The following is a 20,270-nucleotide window of genomic DNA, read 5'->3' on the forward strand; positions in this document are numbered from 1 at the left end:
CTGATTAGTTCCTGCTGCTTGAGCCTAGGGATCCTGCACAAGAAGAATGGGCTGTATGTACAATATCAGCTGAAACCCAACATTCTTACAGCTCATAGGAACTACAAAATATATGCCTTCAAAATAGCACAAAAGATTATTTCTTCATCTTTACCATTGAATATGACTTTATGAAGGTGAAAACTGTATTAGAAGCAACAGTATTGAATATTTGTAAATTTATCTTTAAATTGTAGTAAAATGGAGACTCAAAACCTGACTGAGTGATAATAGAGCGAGGATAATGAGTTACAATTCTGCCAAAAAAAGACAGCTAGATATTTTGATTCTTTAAATATATGCCTACTCTGGGCTGGAGAGATGACCCAGGCCGTTAAAGTTGCTTGCTTGCAAAGCCTGGTGGCCTGGGTCGGTTCCCAGCACCCTCAAAAGCAAGACACATGAAATGGCATATGTGTCTGCAGCTTGTCTTCAGTAGCAGGAGATCCTGGTTCTCCCATACTTTCTCATAAATAATAAATAAATAAATAAAATGTTAAAAATCAATAAACATAACTGTATTAGCTTGGTTTTGCTTTCATTGTTTTAAACTGATCATGTTTTATTCATTTATTGAACATTACCTATTTTATGAATGGTCAAATTACTTAAATGTAACACTGAAGGAACTGGCCTCACATTGCTATGGCCACAGATGTAAATGCATTTTAGCATCAGCATTAGTATCTGTTTTCATATTTGGATCTATGCCAGCAGAAGGATGACTCTGTATCCTATAAGAATTATTATAAATCTCAGTGTAACAAGTCATTAGTCTCTTAAAATAGGGAAGAAATGAGTTTACTGTGGATCAGTGATGATTCAGATAAGCTCAAACTAATATCCAACTTAAATAAATTTATTAGCAATGAAGCAAATCTGTGACCAATGCAATTAAAGGGGGCTCTTCCACAAACTGAAATTCATGTGACACAGTGTCTTGTGCATTTAAAAATGTGAAATAGAATTTAGGAATTTCAGTTCTTGTCTATCAACACAGTACCTAAGAGGCTAAGATGCGTGGATTGCTCTGAGATTTAATCCAGTTTGAGTTATATAGTGAGTTGCAGGACATTATGAGCTATAGAGGGAGACTGTCTCAAAATACTCAAGATGAATTATATGAATTTTATTATATCTTTAGAATGTAAAAATGTAAGAAAATTTCTTATTTAAAGCAATATTTATAGGAAGCCATCCTGTTTTCTCATAACTATCTCTATTATAGAAATTCCAAATAAGAATGCATTTGGTATGATGAGGAAACACTTATACAGGCTGAAACAAGGTGATACTTGTCTGACTTGTTGATAGAAACTTGTGATACTGTCAATATTTCCTTAAAGGTTTCTGACCAGTCTTAAAGGGACAAACAGCCTCATCATAATTACAGGTACTTGCTAATATGCTCAGTGTGAATATAAGGCCTGTCACCATTAACTGTATCCTTTGCCACAATTAGAGATTTCCCATCAAACAGTTCTCATCCTAATATGCTCCTGCACAAGACAGATGGGTTCTGAAGATTCTTCTTGCTCATCACATACATTGGAATATCAAAGCTCCAGGAAACCTGAAAATTAAGACATGGATTCCTTTTATAGAGTCTGAAAAGTAGACTAATTATAAACAAAAGATCTCATGATGTTGAACATCAGTATTCTTTATCATTTGAATTTAATACAATAGTCATGTGTTGCTAAACTAGAGGTTTACAGTGTTAGGAGAACTAGTTATTGCTGTTGTTCTAGAATCCTAATTTTGTTTGGTCCTTGAGGCCAATTCTTGGGAATTTATTTGCTTCCTTGAGGCTTTCTCATTCAATGAGGGTCACCTGTTTTCTGCTATCTTTACTTACCAGACTCTTCTCATATGCTTTCTCTGAAGGACTTTGCCTCTTTGACAGCAGCTGGAAGTGCTCAGCATGCTCTTTCCCTGGTTAGGTTGATGATGCTAGTGTTATGGACTCCATGCCCAGCACATGTACTAGAGGGAGGCAGGTAGTGCCTGAGATATGGGTGTGTGATTCTGTGGCCTCATCTCCCTTCAGACCTGCAATTATTACATGTGCAGACCTGCAAAATATGACATGTAGTAACAATAATGGTGCTGGCTTGGGAGCAATAACTTTCTAAAAGATTTTTTTTTTACTTCCCCTAGGTAAAAATTACCAGAAACTATTAAATTTTTTTCTCTAGCTTTTCAAAAGTAAATGTGATTGAGGTTGGAGAGACTGATACTTTTCTTTTATAGCCAGATTCATGAAAATGTGGATAAAATACTGAGGTCTGACATGAAGATTGACAAAAAATAACGTGTGTGGCATTTTCTCCCTTTCTTTATGATTTATGTACCCCATACATCCAGTTATTCCCTATTGCTATATGTCATCATCAACCCACTCAGTGGTGAAATTTATTGAGTAAAAAATGCTATGCATACTTTCATAAAGACATACATGAGGTAGGGAGATTGCCCAGTGGCTAAAGCAATCCTGCAGATACCCTGCACCCATGGAAAATCAGACACAAAAATGATCAATGTGTCGGTAGTCCATAACATGCCCTTGCTATGGAAGGTGGAGACAGGAAATTCTCAAGTACTTAGGTAAGGTTGAGGGGCAAAACAATAATTAAGAGCTAGTCTCAAACATGCTAAAGGAAGTGGACCAACACTCCAACACTACTACCTTGTCACAAGTTTTCAGATTTGTGCATATGTGCAAACACACACACACACACACACAATTAAAAGAAATCAGAATACATACACATAAACAGGACAATATGATATTAATTCAGAGTAAAAATCACAGAATCTCCCACATGAACACAAGCTGACTTATTTGTATACATTTCAGTGATAATTTCTGTTGATGTTTGTGTGAAAATATACTTTATAAAAATTGTTTTAAATAAGGACTAGAAGAGAAAGACAAGTTCCATACAAGAAAAGAGGAAGGAATTCCCTAGTCCCAGTTGCTAGTGGGCTCAGTACAGAGTGAGTAGGCCAGATCCCTGTTTCCTGGCTCCTCTCAGTTCTCAGGTCTGTGTACCCTGTGCCAGTGTGCAGGTGGGCATGGAGTGAGCAGACAAGATCCCTGTTACCCCACTCCTCCTAGTTTCCTGATCCCCATAGATCCCATTGTGCCTTGCTTAGGGTGGCGGCCTGGTCCCTCTGTGGATTGTGGAATCAGGCTTTTTGTTTCGATATCCTGACTTGCCACTGGGTACCAACAACCCTGTTCACTTTAGTCAAATAACACAGGGGTCAAAGGCAAAAACTTGCTTCCTCCTCAACAAAATAGTCTTCCTAAAATGGGTAGACCACAATGCAAAAAAGCAAATGAAAGTCAGAAAACAGATCTCCACCAAGGATGCCTAGTCCTGCAATGGAAATCTCCAGTGAAATCATAGAGAAATCAGCAGAAATTCAATCCCCAAATGAAAACACAACAACCAATGAGACCCTGATCAAAAGAATCACTGAACTGGAAGCAAACCATCAAAGAACCAACAATCATATCAGTGAAATTGAACACAATTATCTGTTAGAGCATTCAGCTTTTGATAGCTTAACTTGATTGAAAAAAATGTTAGAACCCTCAATAGAGATATAAATGAAATGAAGGTAAGTCAAGAAATAGAAGATTTCAATAACTGATTAAGCTTAATGAAGACTTGATAAAATATAAGAATGAATTTCATGAAGCATCAAGAAAGTCAGACCTCAAACTGAAATCATACCTCAAAAAAGAGATGGACATGATGCAAAATAACACAACGGAAAACAAAAATCAAATAGAACTTATCAAAATCTCTCTAGAACCCCCCAGTAACATAGTTACTCATGTGAAAGACAGAACTTCTAACCTGGAAGACAACACAGAAGAAATTGATTGGGAGACAAAAAATTTTGCTAAGTTCAAAAAATCAGGTGAATAGAATATGAGGAAACTGTCATATACCCTAAAAAACCTAAACATTTGGATGATGGGTATACCAGAAGGAGAAGAAATCCAGGCCAGCGGCAGAAAGAACATATTCAACATAATTAATTTTTTTTCTGAATCTCTCAAAATATAGGCCCATCCAGGTAAAAGAAGCCTACAGAACATCAAACAGACAAGACCAAAGAAGAAACTCTCCAAGGCACATCATAGTTAAAACCCTTAACAATGAAAATGAAGACTGAGTGTTAAATGTAGCAAGAGAAAAACAATTCAGAACACACAAAGGCAATCTCATCAGAATTATATCAGATTTCTCAATGGAAACCCTGAAAACCAGAAGGACCTGAAATGGAACCCATCAAAGTCTAAAGAACTATGGCTTCCAATGCAAGTTACTCTACCCAGCAAAAGTATCCCTCATAACAAATGGTGAAAGCAAAACTTTCCATAAAAAGTATACTCTATGGTTACATGAACACAAGGAAAAACTACAGAGAATACTTGAGGGAATACTCCACACAGAACAGTCAAACAACCAATCTCAAGATCCAACAAGAAGAAGATCACAATAACCAAAAGTAGACCAGGCTCTCTATAGTACAACACACAAGAAAGCACCAAACCCCATAAAACACCTCATACTGGCAAAGATTAATCTAAACCTCACAGTAATAACCTTTAATATTAATGGGCATAGCTCACCCATAAAAATACAAAAGTTATCAGGATAGATCAAAAAACTGGACCCTTGTATGTGCTGTCTTCAAGAAACCAACCTCACCACTAAAGATAGACACCTCTTCAGGGTGAATAGATGGAAAATTATATCCCAAGAAAATGGAGATAAAAACCAAGTGGGTTTGCTATATTAATATCTGATAAAATGGACTTCAAACCAAAAGTAATCAAAAAGGACAAATAAGGCCACTTATTACTCATCAAGGCAATGATCCAACACGAGTACATCACAATCATAAATATGTATGTGCCAAACACAGGTGCACCACAGTTTATAAAACAAAATCTACTTGACAACAAAAAGGAAAAAACACCAACACCATAATAGTTGGAGACTTCAGCAATCCACTATCATCTATAGACAGATAATTCAAGCAGAGCATCAACAGGGAAATGTTGGAGCTCAACAACATCATAGATCAAATAGTCCCAACAGTCATCTATGGAACCGTCTACCCTAGCTCTACAGAATACACATTCTTCTCAGCAGCCCATGGAACTTTCTTCAAAATTGGTCATATATTAGCCCATAAAGTGTACCTCCATAAAGTCAGGAAAATTGAAGTAACTTCCTGCATTATGTCAGATCAAAATGCTTTAAAACTAGAAATTAACAAGAGATACATGAAGAACCCCTCTTGTTCCTGGAGACTAAACAACACACTTTTAAACAATGAATGAGTTGTGGTAGAAAACAAAAGAGAAATTGTAAACTTCTTAGAATTGAATGATGATGAAAACACAATCTATCAAAACTTATGGAACCAATGAAGGCAGTCCTAAGGGGAAAATTCATAGCACTAAATGCCTTCATTACAAAGACAGAGAGATGCCAAATAAATTAATGGTTCACCTACAGGCACTGGAAAAGCAAGAAGAATCCCACCTGAAGAGCGCCAGATGGAGAGAAATAATCAAAATTAAATCAAATAATGAATTGGAAACTAAGAATAGAATTTTTAAAATAAATGAACAAAGAGCTAGTTCTTTTAAATATTTTTTTTTAATTTTTTTTTTATTTGAGAGTGACAGACAGAGAGAGAAAGACAGATAGAGGGAGAGAGAGAGAATGGGCATGCCAGGGCTTCCAGCCTCTGCAAACGAACTCCAGACGCGTGCGCCCCCTTGTGCATCTGGCTAACATGGGACCTGGGGAACAGAGCCTCGAACCGGGGTCCTTAGGCTTCACAGGCAAGCGCTTAACCGCTAAGCCATCTCTCCAGCCCAAGAGCTAGTTCTTGACAAGCCTCTATCCAATTGGATCAAGCAGAAAGAGAGAGAGAGAGAGAGAGAGAGAGAGAGAGAGGGCACAAATTAACAAAATTAGAAATGAAAAAGGAGAGATCAAAACAGACATCAATAGATTGGAAAGACTCATCAGGACATACTTTCAAAACCTCTACTTGTATAGTCTGGAACAAATGGATAAATTCCTAGACACATACCACCTGCCAAAACTAAACTCAGAGCAGGTTAATCTAAACAAACCTATCACATCCATGGAGATTGAAAAGGTAATCAAAAACCTCACCAAAAAGAAAAGGCCAGGACCAGATGGCTTCTCAGCTGAATTCTATCAAACCTTCACTGAAGAACTAAAACCAATTTCCCTCAAAGTGTTTCTTATAATCTATGACAGGGAATCATCTCTGACTCTCTTTATCAAGCTAGCATCACCCTAATACTAAAACCAGACTGAAATGCAACAAGGAAAGAAAACTATATGCCTATATCCCTAATGAACTTACATGCAAAAATCCTGGACAAAATCTTTGCAAACTGAATTCTATAACACATCAAAAGCATTATCCACCTTGATCAAGTAGGCTTCATCTCAGAGATGCAGGGATGGTTTAATGCATGGAACTCAGTCAACATAATACATCATATAATTAAACTGAATCATAAGAACCACATGGTCATCTCAATTGATGCAGAGAAGACTTATGAAAAAATACAACACTACTTCATGATCAAAACACTGGAAAGAATAGGCATGAAGGGTTTATATCTCAACACAATAAAGGTTATATAAAAAGCATTTAAAACCCAAATAATACTTAATAGGGAAAAACTCAAGGAATTCCTACTGAGATCTGCAACAAGACAGGGGTGCCCACTCTCACCACTGCTTTTCAACATAGTACTAGAAATACTAGCACACACTAGTAAGAAAAAGAAATAAAACAGGTTCAAATTGGCAAGGAAGAAGTCAGGTTATCCCTATTTACAGATGACATCCTATATATAAGTGACTTGAAAGTCTCCATTTAAAAATTTATAAAGGTGATAAATTCCTTCATCAAAGTGGAAGGAAACAAAACCAATGCACAAAAAATCAGTAACTTTTCTGTATGCAAAGGACTAATGTACAGAGAAAGAAATCAGTGAGATTGTCCCATTTTCAATAGCATCAAAAAATAAATACTTTGTAATACCACCACAGATGTGAAAGGCATATATAATGAAAACATAAAAAAGTCAATAAAGAAATTGAGGAGGACTTGAGAAGATGAAAAAACCTCCCATCCTCCTAGATAGGTAGAATTAATATTTGAAAATAGCAACTCTACCAAAAGAAATGTACAGATTTAATCCAATATTAATAAAATACAAAGCATCATTCTTCACAGAGTTTAAAAAATGATGTAAAAATTAATATGGAATGGCAGAAGACCTCGGATATCCAAAAATATCCTCAGGGAAACACAAACAAACAAACAAACAAACCCCTCTGGTGGTACCACCATACACAATCTAAAGCTTTACCACAAAGCCATAGTGAAAAAAAGAGCATGGCACTGGAATAAAAACAGAAACAAAGACCAATGGGATAGAATTGGAGACCCAGACCTTAGTTCAAGTCACTAGAGCTGCCTGATCTTTTATTTATTTATTTATTTATTTATTTATTTTTATTTTTTAATTTTTGTTAACATTTTCCATGATTATAAAATATATCCCATGGTAATTCCCTCCCTCCTCACCCCCACACTTTCCCATTTGAAATTCCATTCTCCATCATATTACCTCCCCATTACAATCATTGTAATTACATATATACAATATCAACCTATTAAGTATCCTCCTCCCTTCCTTTCTCTTCCCTTTATGTCTCCTTTTAACTTACTGGCCTCTGCTACTAAGTATTTTCATTCTCACGCAGAAGCCCAATCATCTGTAGCTAGGATCCACATATGAGAGAGAACATGTGGTGCTTGGCTTTCTGGGCCTGAGTTACCTCACTTAGTATAATCCTTTCCAGGTCCATCCATTTTTCTGCAAATTCCATAACTTCATTTTTCTTTACCGCTGAGTAGAACTCCATTGTATAAATGTGCCACATCTTCATTATCCACTCACCAGTTGAGGGACATCTAGGTTGGTTCCATTTCCCAGCTATTATGAATTGAGCAGCAATAAACATGGTTGAGCATGTACTTCTAAGGAAATGAGATGAGTCCTTTGGATATATGCCTAAGAGTGCTATAGCTGGGTCATATGGTAGATCAATCTTTAGCTGTTTTAGGAACCTCCACACTGTTTTCCACAATGGCTGGACCAGATTGCATTCCCACCAGCAGTGTAGAAGGGTTCCTCTTTTTCCACATCCCCGCCAACATTTATGATCATTTGTTTTCATGATGGTGGCCAGTCTGATAGGAGTGAGATGGAATCTCAATGTAGTTTTAATCTGCATTTCCCTGATGACTAGTGTCGTAGAACATGTTTTAGATGCTTATATGCCATTTGTATTTCTTCCTTTGAGAATGCTCTATCTAGCTCAATAGCCCATTTTTTGATTGGCTTGTTTGATTCCTTATTATTTAACTTTTTGAGTTCTTTGTATATCCTAGATATTAATCCTCTATCAGATCTATAGCTGGGGAAGATTTTTTCCCATTCTGTAGGTTGCCTCTTTGCTTTTTTTCACTGTGTCCTTTGCAGTGGAAAATCCTTGTAATTTCATGAGATCCCAGTGATTAATCTGTGGTTTTATTGCCTGAGTAATTGGGGTTGTATTCAGAAAGTCTTTGCCAAGGGTTTCCCCTACTTTTTCCTCTAGCAGGTTCAGAGTTTCAGGTCTGGTGTTAAGGTCTTTAATCCATTTGGACTTAATTCTTGTGCATGGCGAGAGAGAAGAATCTATTTTCATCCTTCTGCAGATATATATCCAGTTTTCCCAACACCATTTGCTGAAGAGGTTGTCTCTTCTCCAATGAGTATTTTTGGCATTTTTATCATTGATCAGGTGGCTATAGCTACCTGGACTTACATCTGGGTCCTCTATTCGGTTCCACTGATCTACAGGTCTGTTTTTGTGCCAGTACCATGCTGTTTTTGTTACTATGGCTCTGTAGTATAGGCTAAAATCAGGTATGGTGATACCACCAGCCTCATTTGTGTTGCTCAGTATTATTTTAGATATTTGAGGTTTTTTGTGATTCCAAATGAATTTTTGGATTGTTTTTTCTATTTCCATGAAGAATGCCTTTGGAATTTTGATAGGGATTGCATTAAATGTGTAGATTGCTTTAGGTAAGATTGCCATTTTCACAATATTGATTCTTCCAATCCAGGAACAAGGGATGTTTCTCCACTTTCTAGTGTCTTCTGCAATTTCTCGCATGAGTGTTTAAAGTTCTCATTGTAGAGATTCTTTACTTCCTTGGTTAGGTTTATTCTAAGGTACTTTATTTTTTTTTTATGCAATTGTGAATGGGAGTGATTCTCTGATTAAATCCTCTGTGAGTTTGTTGTTAGCATATATGCAGGCTACTGATTTCTGTGTATTTATTTTGTATCCTGCTACATTGCTGTAGGTTTTGATCAGCTCTAACAGCTTGCTAGTAGAGTCTTTAGGGTCCTTTATGTATAGAATCATGTCATCTGCAAATAATGATAACTTGATTTCTTCCTTTCCAATTTGTATCCCTTTTATGTGTGTCTCTTGCCTTATTGCTATGTCTAAGACTTCCAAGACTATAGTAAATAAAAGTGGGGACAGTGGACACCCTTGCCTTGTTCCTGATTTTAGTGGAAAAGCTTCCAGTTTTTCCCCATTTAGTAATATGTTGGCTGTAGGCTTGTCATAAATAGCCTTTATTATATTGAGATATGTTCCTTCTATTCTCAGTCTCTGTGGGAATTTTATCATGAAGGGATGTTGGATTTTGTCAAATGCTTTCTCTACGTCTAATGAGATGATCATGTGATTTTTGTCCTTCAACCCGTTTATGTAATGTATTACATTTATAGATTTGCGTATGTTGAACCATCCCTGCATGTCTGGGATAAAGCCTACTTGGTCAGACTGAATGATCTTTTTGAAATACTCTTGTATTCTGTTTGCCAATATTTTGTTGAGAATTTTTCCATCTATGTTCATGAGGGAGATTGGTCTGTAATTTTCTTTTTTTGTTCTATCTTTGCCTGGTTTTGGTATCAGGGTGATGATGGCCTCATAGAAGGAGTTTGGTAGAATTCCTTCTTTTTCTATTTCCTGGAAAAGCTTAAGAAGCAATGGTGTTAGCTGTTCCTTAAAAGTCTGGTGAAATTCAGCAGTGAATCCATCTGGGCCTGGGCTTTTTATAGTTGGGAGATTATTGATAACTGCTCAGATCTCCATGTTTGTTATAGGTCTATTTAAGTGATTAATCTCATCTTGATTTAATTTAGGTAGGTCATATAGATCAAGGAAATCATCCATTTCTTTCAGATTTTCATACTTTGTGCAGTATATGCTTTTATAGTATGTCCCTATGATTTTTTGAATTTCTCTGGAATCTGTTGTGATGTTACTTTTTTATCTCTGATTTTATTAATTTGTGTCTCTTCTCTCTTTCTTTTGGTCAGATTTGCTAAGGGTTTATCAATCTTGTTTATCCTTTCAAAGAACCAACTCTTTGTTTCATTAATTATTTGGATTGTTCTTTTTGTTTCTATTTCATTAATTTCTGCCCTAATCTTTATTATTTCTTCCCGTCTACTGATTTTTGGTTTTGCTTTGTTCTTCTTTTTCCAAGGCTTTAAGGTGAAGCATTAGGTCTTTTACTTGCAACCTTTCTAATTTCCTAATATAGGCACTTAAGGCTATAAATTTACCTCTTAGAACTGCCTTTATTGTGTCCCAGAGATTTTGGTATGTTGTGTTCTCATTATTGTTTGACTCTATAAAGTTTTTGATTTCCTTTTTGATTTCTTCATTGACCCATTCATCATTTAGTAGTGTATTGTTTAGTTTCCATGATTTTCTGTATGCTCTATAGCCTTTCTTGCTACTGATTTATAGTTTAATTCCATTGTGGTCAGATAGAATGCAAGGAATTATTTCAATTTTCCTGAATTTGTTAAGATTTGCTTTGTATCCTAATATATGGTCTATTTTATAGAATGTTCCATGTGCTGCTGAAAAGAATGTATATTCTGCAGCCTTTGGATGAAATGTCCTGTATATATCTGTTAAGTCCATTCCTTCTATGACCTCATTTAGTCCAGTTGCCTCTCTGTTTATTTTTTCCTGGGATGATCTGTCAATTGATGAGAGTGGGGTGTTAAAGTCACCCACCACCACTGTGTTTGGTGTTATCTGTGACCTTAGTTCTAATAGTGTTTGTTTGACGAATTTGGGAGCCCCCTTGTTAGGTGCATATATGTTTAGGATTGTAATGCCCTCCTGTTGCAGTGTGCCCTTAATCAATATAAAGTGACCTTCCTTATCTTTCTTGACTAACGTTGGACTAAAGTCTACCCTGTCCTATATTAGGATAGCAACCCCTGCTTGTTTTCTAGGCCCATTTGCTTGAAACACCACCTTCCAACCTTTCACCCTAAGGTAATGTCTATCCTTTGTAGAAAGGTGAGTTTCTTGGAGACAACAAATTGTAGGATCCTGCTTTTTAACCCAGTCTGCAAACCTATGTCTTTTTGTTGGGGATTGAGGCCATTGATATTAAGCGATATTATTGAAAGGTGTGTATTTATGTTTACCATTTTTTTTTTTTGGTGGTTCCGGTTCTACCTGTGCTCGCTTGTATTAACTAGTATTTGTGTATTGCTTGTTTTTTCTAGGTTCCTTATATGAGTGCTTTTCCTTTTCTTCAGCATGGAGGATTCTATCAAGTATTTTCTGTAGAGCTGGTTTTTCTTCAAATACTCCTTTAACCTGCTTTTGTCATGGAATATCCTTATTTCTCCATCTATTTGAATTGATAACTTTGCAGGATAAAGTAACCTTGGTTGACAGTTGTTATCTTTCAGAACTTGGAATATATCACCCCAAGCCCTTCTGGCTTTAAAAGTTTGTGTTGAATAATCTGCTGTAATCCTGATGGGCTTACTTTTGTAGGTAACTTGATTTTTCTCTCTAAGTGCTTTCAATATTTTTTCTTTGGTGTGTGTGTTTGGAAGTTTGATTATAATATGGCCAGGTGAGGTTCTTTCCAGGTTTTGTCTGGCTGTGGTTCTAAAGGCTTCCTGTATCTGTATTGGCACCTCTTTCCCAATTTGGGGGAAATTTTCTTCTATGATTTTTTTGAAGATGCCTACTATGCCTTTGGAGTGGAATTCTTCTCCTTCTACTATGCCCTGAATGCTTATGTTTGATCTTTTCATAGTGTCTTGAATATCTTGAAATTCCCACTCATACTTTTCTATAAGTTTGTCTTTCTCTTTGTTGGCCTGTATTAGATCTGCCACCTGGTCTTCTACCTTAGATATTCTGTCCTCTCCTTCATCCATTGTACTGGTGAGATTTTCTACAGAGTTTTTTAGTTCATTAACTGTGTTCTTCATTGCTAGTAATTCTGACTGGTTTTTCTTTATTATTTCTATTTCCTTATTTATGTCTTGTATTTCCTTCTTTATTTCATTAAATTGGTGTCCTGCATCTTCTTTGATTCCTTTGATTTCCTCTTTGATTTCTTCTTTGATTCTTTTGATTTGTTCTTTGACCTTTTTGAACATATTTACAATCATTCTTTTGAACTCTTTCTCAGGCATTTCCTCTAACTCGTTCTCACTGGAGGTCATTTCTGATGCATTAATACTTTTAGGTGGATTTATATCATCTTGCTTTTTAGTGTTTCTTGTGTTATAATGTATATATTTTTGCATCTTGGATTAAGTTAATGCTTGGATTTTCTAGCTAGCTGGGTATTATTAGCTGTATCAATTGATTTGATGTAATATATTTTCAGGGTAGGAGCTTAAGGTGTTTGGTGTGGCTCTTAAGACTCTCAGAGTATCTACAAAAATATTATTAGGGGTTGAGTTTCCCTGCTATAGGAGTATTCAAGCATGCTGAGTGGAATAAAATACTGGTAGATTCTAAAATTTAACTAAACACTGTACACATTCAATCAAAAACAGCCCCAAGTATGTATGCAAGAGTAGTTAACGACCAGATCCTCTATCAACAAAGAGGTTAAGATTTCTGGTCTGTTGAGGGATCCCAGTCAGCTTGTGACCAAGTGAGACCCTTCCCTGGTGCAATCCCAGTTACCTTGGATGATTTTGGTCTCAGTCAAGTTGCTGCCTGGGTCGTCGGGCTGCTGTTCTGATTTCTGGAGCTGAGCACTGGCTTTTCCTGTGGTGCAAACTGAGCCTGGCAAGTGTGGCCCTGCAGATTCTGCTGCTGCAGCTGCTGCTGCTCAAGCTTCCGCCACTGCTGCTGAAGGTGCTGCTGCTAGACCCACCGCTGCTGCTGCCTCTGCTGCTGCTGTAGCTGCCACTGCTGGAGCCACCACTGCTGCTGAAGCTGCTGCTGCTGCTGTGTCCACTGCCACTGCTCCCACTGAAGCTGCTGCTGCTAGATCTGCCGCTGCTGCCGCTCCTAGGTCTGCTGCTGCTGGGGCCGCTGTTACTGGTGCCGGAGCCACTGATGTTGCTGCCAAACTCTGCTCCTGCTTGGGTCCCACTGTCAGCTCAAGTTGGCGTGGCCAGGTCCCGGGACCTCTGCTCCGTTCGCCGGAGTTGGGCTCAGGCAGTGGGATAGGGGTGGGAGCCACAGCTGCTCTGGTTCTCTCGCTGCTCCGCATGTTCTTCCACCTCATGGTCTGCTCCTCCATTGCTCACTGCCGCTTTCCCTTTGCGTTTCCTGAGTTATAGAGAGCACCGGTGTGAGGGGAAGCTCCCGCACCTGGCTTTTCCTGCGGCTGGAGCTGAGCCTGGCGGCTTTCTGGTGCGCCGCCACCGCGGCGGTTGGCAGAGCTGCTGGAGCCGCTTTTGCCGGCCTGTGCAGGCTCTGGATGCTTTGGATCTCTTCTACTTCTCCGCTGCTGCTTCAATTTCCTATACACCTCACTTTTTAGTAAAAGTTTGTATTTTGCTGAGTTTTTTTGGTCTTTTGTCCCCCCTAGGCTGCTTTTGCGTGGTACCTACGTTGCCATCTTAACCAGAAGTCAAGCTGCCTGATCTTTGACAAAGGTGCCACTAATGTAGGCTGGAGAAAAGACAGCATCTTCAACAAATGGTATTGGACAAATTGGATGACCATATGTAGAAAAATTAAATTAGACCCACTCATTTTGTCACACACAAAAATAAAGTCCAAGGGGATTAAAGACCTCAATATAAGACCTGAAACTCTTCAACTATTGGAAGAAAATATAGGAGGCACTCTCCACAACATACGACTGGGAAAAGACTTCCTGAACAAAATCCCAGTAGCCAGGAAATTAAAGAAGCACTCAACCAATGGGATCTCATGAAACTGAAAAGCTTTTGCACAAACACATCATAGCAAAGCCAATAGATTATCCACTGAATGGGAGAAAATCTTTGCCAGTTATACCACTGACAGAAACCTAATATCTAGAATCTACAAAGAACTCAAGAAACTAAACAATAAAAAAAATCAAATAACACACTCCAAAGTGGGGCAGAGAACTGACTAGGGCATTCTCAGAGGAAGAAATGCAAATGGCTAACATACACTTAAGAAAATGTTCAACATCCCTAACCGTTAGGGAAATGCAAATTAAAATTGTTATTCATAGGTATTCTGGGAACAGCTTTACTTAACCATTTAGGGGATCAACACTTATTATTTTTTTAAATGGAAGAAAGGTTTTATTTAGCTGGCACTTCAAAAATATACTGTTCATTATGGTGGAAGGGGAGGATTCAAAACTGGACCATGATGCAACAGGTCACATTGCATCCTACTCCAGGTTCAGAGAGAGATGAATGCTGCTAAGTTCACTTTCCCTTAAAAATACTTTTTATTGACAACCTCCATACATATAAACAATATACAATGAGCATAATTCCCGCCCCCAAATCAGTTCTGTCCATGAGTCTCTCTTATTTTGATGTCATAAATTGGAAATATTCACACTACTCATGGGCTCAGGACAGATTCACCAAGTCTTTGAAGCCCTGGGCTCCTTGCCTCTTTATCCCACAAATCAACTTGTCATCCCAGCTTTGACAGAGGCATTGAGTTGTCAACACCTGAAAGTAATTTACAATATGTAAATAGAGATCATTCCCAGGCATTTATTTCATTTTTTACTTGTAATAACTAAATTGATCATGCACTAACTGGGTTCTGTTGTAATGACACTTTACCCAAAGTGAAACACATAGATCACAGCCAGTCTTTCCTATGTGAAATATTAGTGTTCCTGAGCTTCTTTCCATGAAATCCTACTTGCCACTAAGATAGGGAAAGCTTCCTCAAAGTTTGTAATATTCTCCTAAGAAATTCTAGCAAGAAACTTATAATTGTCTTCTGAGCAGTATCATCTGGGGGAAAATAAACAAAACAAGAAAAGTACTTGGCTCTCTAAGGCTGCATGCTCATTGATATTACAGGTGAAATGATAATTGTAGTCTGAAGGGAGATGAGGTCATGGAGTCACAGACCCTTATCTCAGACATCAACTCCCTCCACTCACTACATATCCTGGTGATGGAGTCCATGGCAATGAGACCATCAACCTGACTATTAGAAATAATGCAGTGAGTGTCTCTAATTGCTGTGTGAGAGGCAGAATCCAAAGGTAAAACCTGTGTGCAGAGTCTAGGTAAGTGATCATATCACAAAAGGGACTTTGGCTTGAACCTGCATGAATAACACAGCCATGGAGTAGGAGACGGAAATCCCTGTGCCATAGACTCTGGCTGTAAAGGATCAGGGGTTGCAAATATAATACTGCCTGTGATTTCCCTTCTTTAGTACAGTACTCTTTGAAAGTGATTGCTATCTTCTGTGATAAACAAAAATGACATTTAGAGAGCTCATGTAATGTAATTCTGAGAGAATACATGCTTCAGTTTTTTTTCTCTCTCCCTCTCTGTGTTTGTATAGTGTGCTATGCACTAGTGTGTATGTACCATGATTTGTGTGTGTGTGTGTGTGTGTGTGTGCACATGCTTGTCAGTCTTCTTTTTTCACCTTGCTTGAGACAGGATTTCTCTCTCTTTCCTTTTTACTACTTGTAAGGATAATCTAACTGGCCTGTGAACTTTGAGATTCTCCAGGCTGTACCACACACTTCCATAATGATGTTGTAATTACATATATACTACTTTGCATCCCACTATACGTGGGTGCTGGGGTTGAATTCAGGTTGTTATGCTTACAGAGAAAGTGCCTTTAACTACAGGGTCATCTTCTCTGTGCAAAGGTTCAGTGTTAAGAAGCATAATCGTAGGACATTTAATATAGAACAAAAAACATGGATAAAAGTGCTGTAGTTTACCCACAAACTATAGTTGCATATTTTTAGTATTCTTCATACACATAAACATAGAATCATCTTGAGACAGTACTTGTTATGTAAATGAGTTAGACTATGATTACTATAAAAGTTACATGTATCATCAGTTATCATGTAGCACATTTACCGGTTTCCCTTGCTAAATACTTAAAAATAATTTTGCAAAAACAAAACAGGGGTCAAAGTTAAATTCCTGCTGCAATGATACCAGCAACAATAACAATCTGCTATTCGGTCTATCTTTGTAGGTGTCATGTGTGACTTTACAGCAGTTTTGGAAGAGTGCCTATGATTGCTTCATAATTGCAGTGAAGAGTAGAGTACATTTCTAAGAGTAGGTACCATGACATATGTACCTGTAGAAAGTATTTCTTCTGATTCTTTGTGCAAGTCACAATTAATGTAGACAACATTTATATGTCTTCTGAAAATACACAAAGTGTGTTGGGTATCATGGACTTTTATCTGTAAGCTAGGAAAAGCATAATTAAAGAAAAGCTGTCATTTAAAATGTTTTTCTGGTATCAACTGCCTGGATTATGACTTGTTTTAACTTGTTAAAAATTGATTTTAAATTTTTAGATATTTTATTTTTATTTATTTGACAGAAATTTGCAGGAAAGGATAGAAAAAGATAAGGAGAGAATGGTCAAACCAGGGCCTCCAGCCACTGCAAATGAACTCCAGACACATGTGTCATGTTGTACATCGAGCTTACGTGTCCTAGGAAAATTGAACCTGGGTCCTTTGCCTTTGTAAGCAAGAACCTTAACCACTAAGCCATACCTCCAGCCCCTCTTTTAAATTTTTATTCATTTATTTCAAGTGTGTGTGTGTGTGTGTGTGTGTGTGTGTGTACCACACGTTGTGTGTAGGTGCTACAGGACAACTTTTGGGTTGATCTTACCTTCCACCTCATTTGGGAGCTTGTGGAAAATACTCCTCTCTCTGATTCCCACCTTGCTATTAGTATGCAGGGTTTACAGAACCTTACCCCAATTTTGAGCTTTTTACTTTACTGTATTATTTTATTTTATTTTTCTTGGTGAGGTTTGTGGATATAAATTCAGGTACACATTTATACAGTAAGTATTTAATCCACTGTGCCATCTTTTGCAACCATGAAATATTCTAACTTTTAATTATTAAACCATCTGTGTATATAGACATTTGACCATGGAACATCTAGACATATAGAGTAAGTATATGAGGAATCATTGTGGTAGTCATTAAGTTTAATTATATACATGAAACTATTATAAGCAATAGTCTTTTACAAATAAACTTTCTTCTATTTCCAATTAAGTTTTTATTTCTTGTACAGTAATGTTGAATGTCTGTGCTATAATTGACAAATCTAAGCTCTTTTTCACCATTACTACTTTCACTGTATTCAGGTATTTATAAGGAGATAGGCATGTGGTCTGAATTTAAAGATAATTTTGTTATAATCCTAGACAACTTTAACACATGTAGGTGTTTACTTTTCAAAGTTGGGTGCATTATATATGATCACTGACTACTAACGTGATAGAAAGCTTTGTACTTTTGCTTCTCACACAAAACCTAGTCAAGGCCAGGCATGGTGATATACACCTTTATTCCTAGCACTTGGGAGGCAGATGTAGGATAGCCATGAGTTTAGGACCAACCTGACACTACATAGTAAAATGCAGGTCACCCTGGGCTAGAGTGAGACCCTACCTCAGAAAAACACCACCACCACCAAAAAGAAAAGAAAAGAAAAGAAAGGAAAGGAAGAAGGAAGGAAGGAAGGGAAGGGAAGGAAGAAAACCCAGTCAAAGCTTCTGTCTCCATCCTGGTATCAAGACAATATTGCATTATTGCATACAGGTCTTATGAGGCTGGCTCTTATGGCCTTATATTGATTACCTTGAGTGAACCAATGTTTATTAAGATATCTACATATCAGTCATAATTTTCATTAACCTATGAATTAATACTTTAATTGCACACAACTTTTCTTTCCAAGGTAGGGTTTCACTCTAGCTCAGGCTGACCTGGAATTCACTAGTCTCAGGGTAGCCTTGAACTCATGGCAATCCTCCTACCTCTGCCTCCCCAGTGCTGGGATTAAAGGCATGCACCATCACGCCCAGCAAATTGCACATCAATTTGTTGGAAAGTTATAAAACTTTAAGTTAGAAAGTTTAAAACACCATTGTTATAAAATATGATAAAAGTTTATAAGCAAAAAAATGCAATATACTACTGGATTGTTTGAAGAGTCTAACTAAATAATAGTTAGGGAACTAATATTCCCTATAGTAGTTGACATTCAACCCATTTTGAAACTTCATTTTCCATCAAAGTGCTTGCCTCAGAGATTGTAAAAATGCAAAAGTTATCAGACTTGATGTCTTGATAGACCTTTGTACATAGTGCATGCTTTAAAACTCTCATAGACACCTTACAATATCTAGTAATACAAAGAAGCCAACATTTCCACTGGGCCTACTATGGATGGAGAATGGTAGTTGACACCATCAATTCAGTCCATGCCTTGTCTTCCCATGCAGGATGCTTGGGTTCAGAAAACAGGAAATGCCAGGATGACTGATGAAGATGTGGTTGTAGGGTTGATCTTTTTATCCCAGACCACAGCTGGACTTCTGGGCAATTCTTTTCTCCTCTACCACTATTTGTTGCTATATTTCATGAGGTACAAGTTAAACTTCACAGATTTGTTACACAACTATTTGATGATAGCCAACTTCTTGACTCTTCTGTGTAAAGGAGTACCTCAGACAATGACAGCTTTTGGTTTGAAAGGTTTCCTCAGTGATTTGGAATGCAAACTACTTTTCTATCTTCACAAAATGGGCAGAGGTGCATGCATTTGTAGCACCTGCTTCCTGACTGTCCTCATGGCCATCAGCATCAGCCCCAGGAGCTCCACATGGGCAGTGGTTAAAGCCCAAGCTTCTAAGTACCTTGGCTCCTGCATATACCTGAACTGGATCCTGTACATATTGATGGGCACTAATATTCTTATGTACATGACTGGACAATTCAGCTATAGCAACATGACAATTCTACATGATTTTGGATACTGTTCCTTTTGTCTGGACAGAACTGGTCAAACACTGCATGCAGTATTTCTTCCATTTCCTGAAGTCACGTGTGTGGGGCTCTCACTGTGCGCCAGCAGCTTTATGGTTTTCATCTTGCACAGGCATAAGCAGAAAATGCAACAATTCCACATGACTGAACTCTCTCCCAGGCCCCCTCTTGAATCCAGGGCTACCAAATATATCCTTCTTCTTACCAGCACCTTTGTCTGTTTTTATACAATCTCCTGTATTGTCCGGCTTTCCCTGGAGTTGATGAACAATCCCAGCTTGTTACTACGGAATATGGCTGCAATAATATCTGGGTGCTTTCCAACTCTGAGTCCCTTTTTGATCATGAGCCAGTACCCCAGTGTTTCCAGTGTCTGCTTTCCCTGTTCACTAAATAGAAAATCTTCCAAACATGGTTACAAAATGTAAGTTGAAAGCCTTTACATGATTCTTGTTTATTCAGTCACACTCACAGAATTGGAAGCACAATGATAACAGTCATATCACTTGAGAAAGGTAGTATATTCAAATAACTTATGCATTATGACTATATACATATCTGTGTTTCTGCATATGAACATGAGAGAATATTTTCACTTAAGTTTTGTGCATTATGCTTCATCAACATCTCTGGAACGTGGTATTTAACAAGTATATTGTACAAAGTATGAGGAAAAAAGTGAACGGATTTAAATTTTAGACCAAAATAATGCTAATTATAATGAAATTGCT

The 20,270-nt window shown here is 37.6% G+C and overlaps 1 protein-coding gene across 1 annotated transcript; it reads left to right on the forward strand.

Moving 5' to 3' along the window:
- Nucleotides 1–17,781: 17,781 nt before the first annotated feature.
- Nucleotides 17,782–19,967, forward strand: LOC101600412 (vomeronasal type-1 receptor 4-like). The gene is made up of 2 exons (XM_004671533.3): nt 17,782–17,844; nt 18,972–19,967. The coding sequence occupies exons 1-2, from the start codon at nt 17,782–17,784 to the stop codon at nt 19,965–19,967; spliced, it is 1,059 nt and encodes a 352-aa protein (XP_004671590.3).
- Nucleotides 19,968–20,270: the final 303 nt, after the last annotated feature.

The sequence above is a fragment of the Jaculus jaculus genome, chromosome 14 (assembly GCF_020740685.1).
Source record: "Jaculus jaculus isolate mJacJac1 chromosome 14, mJacJac1.mat.Y.cur, whole genome shotgun sequence".
Taxonomy (NCBI): Eukaryota; Metazoa; Chordata; class Mammalia; order Rodentia; family Dipodidae; genus Jaculus; species Jaculus jaculus.